The sequence below is a fragment of the Rattus norvegicus genome, chromosome 13, assembly GCF_036323735.1.
Source record: "Rattus norvegicus strain BN/NHsdMcwi chromosome 13, GRCr8, whole genome shotgun sequence".
Lineage (NCBI taxonomy): Eukaryota > Metazoa > Chordata > Mammalia > Rodentia > Muridae > Rattus > Rattus norvegicus.
Window position 1 is genome coordinate 67,535,450 of NC_086031.1, and position 12,566 is coordinate 67,548,015.

Consider the following 12,566-nt stretch of genomic DNA (forward strand, 5'->3'; position numbering starts at 1 on the left):
TCTGTATTTTATTAAAAGCCTAAAATAAAGTGCTATTATCCTTATCTTTACCAATCTTTACTTAAACCTATCAGTAGCTCCAGTTTTTAGGGTGTTGATGAATCTTATTAGGGTATTCACCAACATGCCCTTTCAGTTATAAATGGATTCCAGCAAGGCTCAGATAAAATTACTTCTTATAAAAAACTCTGACCTGAGGATTCATGGTCAGCCTTACTTATGGTAATTCATCCTACTCCTCACTGTGTATTTATCTCATCTACAACAGGACCTGTTAGGAGGGTAAATGCGATCTTCACTTTAACCTAGGAAGGGATGAGTAACAGGGTCTGTGGACCACTCGTGACGGTACAATCTTTCCTGTGTTTAGTAATCAGTGTATATTTTGCTTTTTACCAGTGAATGAAGAATGGCTGGAAGGGGAGTGTAAAGGGAAAATTGGCATTTTCCCTAAAGCTTTTGTTGAAGGATGTGCAGCCAAGAATTTGGAAGGCACTCCCAGAGAAGTATAGGATGCTCTACAATCTATGAAGCTGAAGAAAAGGGTGGTTTTTTGTTTTGTTTTGTTTTTTTTTTTTTTTTTTTTTTTTTTTTGGGCAAGACTTACTCATCTCTGCTGTGTGCTATATAGAGAAACCACATTGGAAATCTAGACTAACTTATTAACATTTCTCTATTAAAACCGAATCTGCCACATGGTAATATGACAACTCAGAAGACTTCCTTACAGATGAAGGGGGAGACGAATTTTCTGAAAGGGAAAAATTTGTGTGTGTGTGTGTGTGTGTGTGTGTGTGTCGGCTACGTGAATCTATTAAAACTTCAGATTCCCAGGGCTGCACACCAATGGGTGTTACCTCTCTGCTATGAAAATAGGATACCCACTATTCAAGTGTTCAAGCCCAACAGCTATGTGGAAAAAACATTCTTCCTTTATTATAGCTTGGGTTCCAGAAGCTTAAAGCAAATTTACATGTAATCCTGAGGGCAAACACAGACGACTCATTAGAAAACAAGCTTAAGTTTCATTAAAGCAAGGCAGACTGAATCAGGTTCCCATGAAGTACACCACCCAGTTCAATGGAGAATGGAACTCTTAGAAAGGCAGCCCCCAAGGCCTTCTCAGATGGACATTTATTAGAGTTCAATAGTAAACACAGACCACTAACAGTTGGAGCCACAGGGAGCGAAGGCAGCTCTTTAGAGACATTCTGGGGCTTTACAAGTGTTATCTAAGACTGACTAACGCACATGACCAGACCCATGTCATTTTGGTGATCCTTCAGGTTAACCGGGGACAAGGATCCCTAAGCACTAGAGCTCAGGACCTTACTGCCCTGCCCCTCCTTGCAGCACATGTATGGTTTTGCTCTTCTCCAAGTGTGTAGAGGTGCAAGTGAAAAGCAGAGGGGATGTGATTCTTACATGGAATCAAATCTAGGTGAGAAGCAAGCCAGTGTGAGCCCTGGTCCTAAGCACTATTCAAGTTGCCTTTGGAAACTTCGGACAAACAGAAGAGAAACCACCCCAACTAAAACAGCCATCTCTGGTGGCTTCAATCAGAGTCAGTGAATTTTATAGGCCAAAGATCAACTATCTCTGAATTGCCTCCTGATGAGCTACAAATAGGAACTGTTCTAGCTTTTACAGAAGTCCATGACAGCCACTTTTAACTAGCATTTCTAGAACAAGTCACTGGATGCTAAGAAAAGCAGAATTCATCTCCAAGTCTACCTAGCTGTGACCATCTTTGCCTTTTCCTGAGGAGTGAGCAGTTGAAGTTCTAAGTTCACTATAAAGTTGTACTTTTACTTCTGTATCCTTCTGGTAGAATAAATACTCCACACACATATCTGGTTGGAGAGAACACGGTTTAATTAAAGGCAAAGCTGATTTCAGCAGCTGCAGATCTTGCACAGACAGACAGGGAAAAAAAAAAAAAAACCAACCCCAAATCAAATCAAATCAAAACAAAACACCAAAGTTTATTACACAAAACCAGTTGATGAAGATTCTCCTCCCCTCCGTCATTACCCACAGTGAGGATGGCAAGGCGAGGAGCCCTGCTGAGTCATAGACATTCCAAACACCGAGTTCTCATGCAGACTGGGGCTATAGATGGGAAGTGGGCACTACTGGGAGGGGCTGGTCTAAGGTGCAAGGACCAGTGACATTTCCAACATTGGAATGCTGCAGCGTCTGAATGCAGAGCCTACATCACAAACTGGGTGAAGGTGTAGCAGGGAAGGGACAGGAAGAGGACAAGGATGACACAGGGAGGGACTGGAGCAGCACAGACGGTTTCTTGCCATTGAGTGAAGGGTTTCACTTTCAGACTTTTCAAAAACAAAACAAAACAAAAAACCAACCCCCCCCCCAAAAAAAACAAAACAAAAAACCCAACAAAACAAAAACCCCAATACCACGTCAAACTAAAAGAGCACTAGAGAAGCCTGGGGCCTTGAGTGCTCCTTCTGAAGAGCAGTGAGCGACACCTCACCCCGTCTCAGTGCTGCCCTGACCCAGGGGCACCCTGGGCTCCTGGATGTGCCTTGCTCTACAGCGGTCTTTCAGCTATGCTCCACACTAATTCCCACATGTAGCCCACGCCCTCCGGGAGAGTAGACAGCCATGTGTGGGGACACACACATGCATACACACACTCGAGAACACACACACACACACACCTCCCAGAAAATAATCCCTACCCTAGCACAGCAATTGGACATTTTAGATTGTTTCCATAATTTCCCATTAAAATATTACTTTTCCAGGAAATGACTAACAGAAATGCTGTCCGTCCTTCTGTTCCTACACAGAACATCTTCAGTCCTCTTTCCTAATAAATATCAAATAGAGTTTATTCCTTCTCTTGCCCTCTCCAAAGTGGCGTCTGTTGTGTTTTCTTCTGTGCACAGTGTGCATCTGTCCCCATAGCCTTCAACTTCATCCTTGAGGTGAAGGTCAGGAGCCTGTAACTAGGCAGAGCCTGTAACCAGGCAGAGCCCGGCTCCTCTGCAGCGATGCTCGCACTTCTGCTTCCTTCCTCTTCAGACCGGCTTTTGGGCCCCAAGTGCTGGCCCCATGCTGCTGTTTGTTTCTTGGTGAGATGTTGTACAAGGTAGGGAAAAAACAATGACTACGGTACAGCATATGGCTAAAGGGGTGGAGACTGGTGCAAGAGGCTGGGAAGCAGGATGGGGATACAAAAACCAACTCAACGAAAAGAACCACACTGAAAGCATCCACCTATTAAAATGGGTTCCAGGCCATGAATGGACTAGCCTGCCTTCTGAGACTGCTTGCTACGCTACTGCAAAGTGTAGGAATCAACAACATTAATCTGAAATCGTACAGCAGCCATCTGCTGGTCTAGCACAGCAGCACCACCCACACTGCATCCTCGATTGGGGCTCGAGCACCTACAGAGTGAAGGGCATTTCCTGCTGGAGTTTCCAGGCTGGAGGAAGGCCTCTACCAGAACCTTCCAAGAGGCCTTGTCCTCTCCCTTATGGAACACTCCCACTGGCTTAAGAGGTCAGTTCCCTGTCCTGTCACTACTGACCTCTCACAGGAGCAGCAAACGGGACTGTCTTTGCTCCACACTGACTAGAAATACACCTGTGTATGGAAGAATTCAGTGTGATATTTTGCTACTGAGAGTAATAATAAAAGATGTTTAAGAATAATTTCAACTACATTCTCAGTCAGCAAAGCACTCATAATGGATTCCTATTTTATTCCCCAAAGAGGAAAAAAGGACTGAGAAGTTCCTATTGGCTTCTCCCATCTGCCTTCCCTTCTCAGCTTCCACTTCCCACGTGTTGGGGACATGCGCGGTGGAGAAGGTGAGAGGCGTGCTATCAGTAACCGAGTGGGACAAACAGCAGCTCCTCTCTCCCTCCGGAAAGCCCCGGGGGAACGAGAGTTCCTGATGGTTTTTTCTTTTGTTGCACTGCGAACATTTCGTGCACACTCAGCGGGCTGGTGGAACACTTACACCCTCTCGACAGCAAGAAACAGACAAGAGGGCTGCCACCTGCAGGGACTGTGTGGGCCAGTCCTGCAAACCCAACATGCCATGGTTTATGGAGCCTTCATTCCCTGGGTCGCTACTGTGGCCTCAGTGTGGAGGGTTCATGGCACCTTGTCCCCGCTGCTGTTTCTGCTTCTGCTGCATTAACAACTGCTCGAGAGCGGAGGGTCCAGGATGCATCATGGAACTGGACCAGATAGACTGAAAGACAGCCCACAAACTTGTCAGCAGAGGGCAAATGCTTGGCTGTTTGACAGGGATTTGTTTTAAATCTCAGCCACCCATAAAGACAAATGTGTCTTTTAAATCTATCCTAAATGCCAATCAACTCAGCTCTAAGAAAAAGTCATGAACCTCTCCAGGCAAGTTAGTTCTTACCTAAGATAATTTTAACACTGTGAACAGTGAAATTAGTTTTCTTTAACCCCAAGCCAGGGTCATTCCTCCTACTCCCACCACGCTGGGATGACATGCCCCAACATGTCCCTGCTGGTAAGTTTTTACTAAGTCATATGGCACGACAGAGTAAGTTTAAGATTTTAGGCAAACAAAACATTTAAAATTACATACTCTTAACTAGTCAAATAAGGCTAACCTCAAAAATATCAGAATTTAACATTAGGATGAAACCAAATGCTCTAGCAGTTTGGACGCCCTGATAACCACCCGTGGAGGAACGCAGAGACTCTGCTGAGCAGGAGCCCGTGGCATCCACTCACCTTTAGGCTTTCCATGAGGACAGCGGAGGAATCCTCCATGGAGGGGCCGTGGCCTGTCCAGGTGCCACTTGGAGTGCTAGCCTGATGCCAACTGTTCTCAGATGATGACGTTGCTGAGAGGTAATCAACGCCGAAACCACCCATGGCTAAGAGATTACAACAGGTAAGAATACGGAATGTTCTCTAAGTGGCAAATATCAAACTTCAGGCAAAATCAGAGCAAGTCATTCCACTTTGCCTGGTAGATAAAGAGAAGTGGATCTCACCTGGTTTATCAGTTTTCCACCTATCTGCAGGCCGCCTATCCCTGTTATCTGGAGTCCCAATGGGTCCAAAATTAGAGAATGGAGCAGAATTATGGTTATGTGTTGGAGGAGAACTGGGCAGGCTGCTTGGGTTGGAGGAATGAGGAGACTGGCTGGCTGGTGTTGAATGATCTGTGGAATAACAGCAATGCAAGAACATAAATAGGTGTATAACACACAAAAACAAGAACTAACATTTTTTTCAGACGTGGTAGTCAAAGTTTGATTGAATGAACACATTATAATAAGGCTTTGGAGGAAAGGACAAAAAGGTCATGAAGCAGTCTGTCTGACTGTTGTGGCTGACTATATCTTGGATTCTAAGAATTATTATAAATTAAGACTTTATAAAACTGAAATAAAATGGGACTGGAGTGATAACTTTGCAGTTAAGAGTATTGGGCACTCAGGACCTGGGATTGATTCCCAGCACCCAGATGGCAACTCAAAACCACCTCTAACTCCAATTTCAGGGGATCCAACACCCTCTTTCTGGCCTCTAGGGGACTGCACATGTGGCACAAGGCCACACACATAAAATAAAAAGTCTCCAAAATATTTTTAAAAAGAGAAACAATATGTAAAAAAAAAAAAAAACCTTCTTGTTATAGAGTCTGACTAATGCTTGTCAGTATGGATGTGTAGGAAAGGAAGCGTCATAATCTAAGGATTAGCGCTGATACCTGAACTGGCAGGAAGTGATGGAGACCAAGGGGTCCCTTCGAAGAGGGAGTACAGTGATGTTTCCTGGGAGGAGGCAACCGAGGGGCTCAGCTCTGCCTTGGAGCTGGCTGTCAGGTTCTTCCCATACACTTCATTGAACACACTGCTGTTTGGATATCTTTCCTGAAAGATTAAGTCAATAACCCAGAAAAAGAGATTTAAGAAAGTCATGCTCATGGATGCTCAGCAGACCTCAAGTTCTTAGTAAGACACATCAAAGGACTTTAACTTCTCCACTCTCGTCTCCTTGTCTTTATTTCACTCTGTATTTTGCTCTATGTAAACTGTCTTATCTGAGGCCAAAAAGAATCATTTATTTGTCCAAACAACCAAACTCTAAGAAATTGAGTATTGATAAGAAAGTTAAAAGGCTCCAACTCATAATATAGTCTACCCAATCAGAGACAAATCAGTCTACAAGACGAACATAAAATGAAATTCTTAACACTGCTTACCTGATTGACAGAGAACCCAGTGAGGGACAGGAAAGAAGATGAATGTGACATGAGCTCGGAAGGCTTCTCCAGTAAGGATTTCTTTAGTCCCAGGTAGAGGAAGGAAAAAAAAAAAAAAGGTGATTTCTTCTTTTTTGAAGTTAAAGACCGATACTTAAGCATGTGTCTATGTGTTCCATGGTAGAGGACTTAGGAAAGCTAATGATAAGTTCACTCTGTCAATACCATGTGCCAGTTGTCACAGGTGAACCAGAACCTTCTTTTTCTGGGTTCTGGGTTTATCTGGTCCAGTGCAGAGATGCTAGCAGGAACCAGGGGTGTTTTTTTTATTTGGATCTGACCCTTAGGAATTCCCTTAAAAGATGAGTTATCCTGGCAGGTTTTATTCTCTACTAAAATCTTAAAGCATTCTAAAGCAGCTTCATTTGCGATATACTAAGCTGAGTTTCTATTTAATGGCCCTAAGAAAGTTACTGGGGGTGGGGGCAGAGGAGAGAAGGCTGGATCTAACGCTTGCTGTTAACAGATAGCAGTTTAATAATCTGCTGAACACAGCTCCATGTAGACATTTCTATGAATGTTACAGTGTCAGCTATGTTAAGTACAAGAAAGGCTGTTTTTTTTTTAAACTTTTTTTTTTAAAGCAAGCAAAAAACCAAACTTTTGAAAAGGTCTCATTTGTTCTACTAAATTGTTCCATCCAAATGGGCAGGCATCAGGAGAGTTAGTACAGAAGGACACAAAGGCACCACCTGCACTCCATACGAACGAAGCCACGGCAGCTGGGCTGTTCCAGCTCCTACGCTCCCACGCCCAGGGAAGCCTTGCCGGTCAGCCTGCCCAGGCAAGCTCAAGTACCAGGGATGGCAGTTATTGCCTCTGACTCCATGATTAATGGACCACTGCCCAATATTTATAGGAAAATAAAGCTAGAAAAACTAAAAAATCTTTTTAAGTTGTTTTAAGATGTGTGTGTGTCTATGTGTGTGGGAGCTTCATTGCGTCTATACAGCAAACCCTCAATGGGAATGATGTAAACACTACGAGCATAAAGGGATGACATTCTGCAGCCTGAGTTCTTCTAGAAGACTGTTTTCAAACAGGTTAACAGTAACCAATTCTTTCATTTTATTCTATATTATCCTGATTATTTACATTCATAGCCAACTATGAATGTCTTCTAACCTTTTTTCTAGACAGTTTTTCCATTTCTACCCATTTTGTTTTAAAATTCCAACTCTGAATTTAGACTAGGGCTCTTTTATGGTTCAGTAAACCGAACAATTCAATTAATCAATGCTAAAACTTAGAATGCCATTTCCTTTAATATTTTCATAATTGAGAATTAAAAAAAATCTTTAAATCCTTAAATAATGCATTATACAATATCTGATATTGAAGTCCAGGTGTACATACTGCCTGAAAAGGAAGTTAATTTTCCAGCATCGCATAGAGTATTGGTAGACCAGTACAAGACATTTTCTGACTGACACATATCTAGGCTATGACTCAATATTTGAGGAACTAGAGCCAGTACCAACTGGCTTGAGCTCTACTACATTATTAGATTAATTTTAGGCGATACAGAAATATACTTTATATTCCTATACAGAGAAATCCCCAGAAAGAAGAGCTCACCTATACAAGTATTATAAAAAAACATCAGAAAAGAAGCTGTGGTTAGAGCAAGAAGCAGAATTATGTCAAATACATACAAAGAGGCTTCGTCCAGGAAGAGAGGCGAGAGGACCCAGCAGAGCTGGGTAAAGATCAGGAGGGTTAGAAAAGATCAGCTCTTCCTCTTCCTCCAAGGCAGCCAGACTCTTTAACAGGTCCGGAGGAAGCAGAGGGGAGCTCTTGGGGTCCTAGTGACAGAAAGGATCACTGTGAGATGCAATTAGGGACAAAAGCACATAAGAATAGTAGCGTGATTGATTAGTCAGATAACATGACTAAAGGCAAGGATAGAGACACAATTGTGATGTAGCACACAGAGGAAAAGGCCGAAACATGTGAAAGGTGGCGTGGCCAACAGTGAGGGAAGACCAAGATCCAGAAGAGTAAGACTGTGCAGGACACAAACGTTAATGAGTAGTAGTAATTAACACAGACAGCAGCGCTTACAATGTTATGCACCTGTTTCTCTTGAGTAACGAGCAAGAAGATAACTGACTTTTGTTTCACTTAATTTGTTTAAATACCCACAAGACCTATTTTTAAATTTAGATGACTCAACCCAACTAAGAAGCTCTTTCTTTCTCAGAATTCTCTATCATGATGCTGTTAGATGTTCAGCTATTGAACCCTTCAGTCCTCCTCCAAACTAAGCATATGATTTTGAAGAGGCCAAGTCCTACACCATGAGTAGTCTTTAGAGTGTTTACTTCTCATAAATACGTATCCATTTTTATGTATCAACTTAAAGGTTGTGTGAATCTGAGATGGTCTGAAGTGCAACCTCAGACAGATCTCCACAGAACCTGGGGACGGGGAAGGACATACCTCAAACGGCATCCTGGGCACAGGATCCTGCTCTGGACGGAAGACTCCGGGTGACCGTTTGCTCCTGCGGTCCATATTTGGTTGCTGAGCCATTACTGCTCTGTTATCAGCCATGCTGTAGGAAGAATCCCAGTAGAACTCTGGGACCTTGACTTCTGAGGGATTATGGTTATATGGCTCCATGGGGAAAGGCTTCATTTTTTTCTCTAGAGGCTGTTGCTGTATTACAGGAGGCTGCAATGACGGCTCAAACAGTTTTATAGGGTCTTGGGTCTGAAGGTAGTAGGGCTGTTTCACAGGCATAATTTTCCCTAGTGGGCTTTGAACCTGAGGGGGATTCCACAGCTGTTTGGAGGCATCTGCCTGTTGATACTAAAAAAGAGGTGCCTATCAACAAGACGAAGATAACTACAATCGCTCTGATAGTTAAACGTAGCTTCTTTACTTCTTCAGAAATTCTGAAACAACGACTTTGAACTCCCACGTTTTCTCAACTCAATTATTTAAGAAGTTTGATGAATGTATACAAGACAGGATGTGTTCCCCCTTCTGGTTCACGTGCCGTAAGAATATGACATGTAAGACTGGTATCATACAAATAAGGCAAACATTGAACCTTCCTAACAACACGAACAGCAGTATTTACTGAACGGTCAAACAGGGACCTGTCTCCGCCCTTCTTGCCACTCTAGCTGACAGAACACATGAGCTTGCCTACCTGCTGGAATCCAGAGTGGTGAGGCGGGCTTTTCCCCAAGGCTGGTATGACTTTTGTAGGGGACTGCTGTTGCTGAGCTAGAGCTTGAACCTGCAACTGGCTTGTAGACTGTGCTGTTGGCTGAGCTGGTAAAGATGTAAGGGGTGGCTGGGAAGGTGGCTGTGATTGTTGAGGTCCCTGGTTCATTGGCCCTGGTCCGGAGGGCCGTTGCTGGCTGTAAGGAATGTGGGACTGTTTCCCAGCTTGCACCTGGTTTCCTGCTGGAGAGTGAGCTGTAGACTGAAGAAAGGTTCCTGGGACAGAAACACCAGCTGGGAAGGTGTATCCTGAGCCCATAGAAAATGCCACAGGAGGGGGGATAACATATGTTGGGGGCGGGAACCCTTCAAAACAGAAAAACACAGCTTTAGTCCAAAAGAAACTTGACAAAAGAAAGGTGTAAAATTTGAGAAGAGGATGTTTCTTATATATTATAAAAAGCAACAACCAACCATGCAGGTCTTTAACATGACATTAAGAAATACAGACTATTGGTTTCTTTTGCTCTTAACATTAAAGTAATCACTATTCTAAAGATACTCTCATGTTTTAATGACAGCATGGAGGAATCTTCATAGTAACTGACCAGCACTAATGTACTGACTGACTATATAGAAACTACTCAGTCCCTTAACCATTAGGGAAGCTGAACTTCTTTCCCCTTAGTAACATTGCCCTAAGAATACAAAGTATCCAGTGAGTGAACAGAAAGCCCCACACTAAAGGAATTAGGCAGAAGAATGTGTATTTACCCGGTCGGCTGGGAAGAGGAGGGAAGGCTCCAGGGTGATGGATGGGGATGAACTGAGAATTATTTGTTTGACTTGGAGTTTGAGTGACAGGAGTTTTCCTGGCTTCGGACACTGGGGTCTTTCTTAGTTCTGTCTGGGATTTTACCTACAATCAACAGAACCAAAACTAATCATAAAACCTGGTATTAAAAACCCATGCATTAGAAAGAAGCACCCACCCTAGAAAATATTTAAACCTTACTATGTCCATCTAAGTTAACATAAGAAAATCAAAATAAATTACTAGTAATAGAAACAAGGGCTTTCATTTACTAATACACTTATTTTGCTTTCTTATAATCACAGAAAAATAAGGAAAAGGAAGGTAGAAATTATTTGTTTAAGTGAGATATCTCATATCAAGAGGCTGAAAGACTTGCCCCCGATCTTCACCTAGGGCTTGTCATGCTGAATTCTGATTTAATGAAAACTATTATCTCACAGGTGACATACTATGGCTCTCAGTTTAATTTTAACTAGGAAGCACTTCTTAAGTCTCTTTAGACAAATACGAGAATACTTCCAGCAGCAACAAACAGGCCCAAAGTTCTAAATATCAAGTTAACAAAGAGGTGCTGCAGGCAGTCCTCAAGGTTGAGCAAAAAAGGCAAGAAAAATAGTTGCAGACAAAGAGCATGATCACGCCTGCAAACTGTTGTTGTCTTATATTGTAGAGACAAGGTTCTGCTATGCATCCCAGGAGGGCCTCAAATGTGTAACAATCCTCCTGCCTGTCTTCAAAGTGCTAAGGCCACGGGAACGTACAGCCATACCTGTACACCAGATTTACTGTTGTTATCTACTGGTAGGTTTGAGGAGGACTGAGGACAGAAAAGGAGATTTTTATTATCAGGGTGGGTCTTACTGGAAGGCCATTACAGAGGACAGACTGAAGATGCTGGACTTAGTCTTCAAACACAAGTCTAGATAATTTGGTAGATTTTGTCTTTTTTGTTTTGTTTTTTTCCTTTCCTTGATATCCTCTCTCTTCAGGCCATTTCCTATATATATGTGTGCAGTTTAGAGGATGGCTCTCGGTCAGTAAGTAAATGCCTGCAAACATGGCAAGGAGAGTTCAATCTCCAAACCCACAGAAAAATGCTAGATGAGAACTTACAATCCCAGTGCTGGGGAGGAGTCAGGAAGAAGCTCAATTGCTAGCTTGTCCAGCTTAACTGTTGAGCTCTAAGCCAATGAGAATCCCTGTCTCAAAGGAAGCAGAAGCCTTCCTGAGGATGACACTAAGGCTGTTCTCACCTTCATATATGTACAAGTGTACCAGCAAAACACAGGAATCAGAAAAGAGGGGACCCACACTTTGCTGCCACCCCCACCCCATTCTATCAAGCAAGTAAACTGAAGGTATTCTTGCTGATAAGCAGCCTTCTGCAATATGAGGTCCGCAAGGCAAACATCTGTATTTGCCAAAATGAGCTAACAAATCACACAGCTTCTTGCTTAGTCATCAAAACAATGATACTAATAATAAAAGTCAAGATCCTTTTGTACTATATGAAATTAACAGTATCCCTTTGGAAAGGTATAAAAAGGGTTGCAAATAGCTGGGAAACTTTTTTCTCAAACAAGGTTGAGTTCTTGTTTTACCACTTTTTTGACTAAGGATACTACTTTAACCACCACTGGCTCAAACAGGTATAATGTAGAGATGCTTCATTTTTCTCCAAAAAAGTTAAGGTTTACTTTGTACAATGAACCTTGCTTTTGATAGGGTCACTATGTAGCCCTGGCTAGCCTGGAACTTACTATGTAGACCAGGCTAGTCTCTTACTTCAAAGACCCACATGCCTTTGCCTCTTGAGTGCTGGTTTTAACGATATATATTTATCACCACACCCAGCCTGCACTACCTCTCTGGGGGGTCAGGGGGTGGAGGGAAGAGGAGATAACACAACAGAAAGCTTTTTTTTTTTTTTCCCGGAGCTGGGGACCAAACCCAGGGCCTTGAGCTTGCTAGGCAAGTGCTCTACCACTGAGCTAAATCCCCAACTCCCAGAAAGCTTTGATATACTTTTAATTCTACTAGATGCTATGAAACCCCCAAAGTCTTCTGTAATATTATTAACCGGTAATTATACTTTCCAAAGAAAAGAATAACCCTGCGTGGAACACTTAAAGAGAACTTGACTGATACAGGAACCCTGCAAATTGATAAAGTCACCATCTACCACAGAGCTCTGTATATACATACCTTCCTATGAGGTAAAAGAACGCACTTAAACTTCAGAATGGCTAATGCATTGGTCTTTATGAACAAAAT

General features: G+C 42.7%; 2 protein-coding genes across 10 annotated transcripts in view; one reads left to right on the top strand and one right to left on the bottom strand.

Moving 5' to 3' along the window:
* Ncf2 (neutrophil cytosolic factor 2) overlaps positions 1-566 on the top strand; it is a 30,524-nt gene extending 29,958 nt beyond the window's left edge. Inside the window, exon 15 of the mRNA NM_001395185.1 lies at positions 400-566. Within this exon, the coding sequence (NP_001382114.1) occupies positions 400-512 (113 nt within the window). The 3' untranslated portion in view covers positions 513-566. The remainder of the gene's footprint in view (positions 1-399) is intronic.
* Smg7 (SMG7 nonsense mediated mRNA decay factor) overlaps positions 567-12,566 on the bottom strand; it is a 64,609-nt gene continuing 52,609 nt past the window's right edge. For 3 of the 9 annotated variants that reach the window (NM_001415738.1, NM_001191549.3, NM_001415740.1), the window contains 9 exon segments: positions 567-4,237; positions 4,756-4,901; positions 5,022-5,192; positions 5,744-5,906; positions 6,239-6,319; positions 7,954-8,103; positions 8,741-9,112; positions 9,459-9,841; positions 10,250-10,394. In NM_001415738.1, the coding sequence (NP_001402667.1) occupies positions 4,124-4,237; positions 4,756-4,901; positions 5,022-5,192; positions 5,744-5,906; positions 6,239-6,319; positions 7,954-8,103; positions 8,741-9,112; positions 9,459-9,841; positions 10,250-10,394 (1,725 nt within the window). In that variant the 3' untranslated portion in view covers positions 567-4,123. 9 annotated transcript variants of the gene reach the window in all.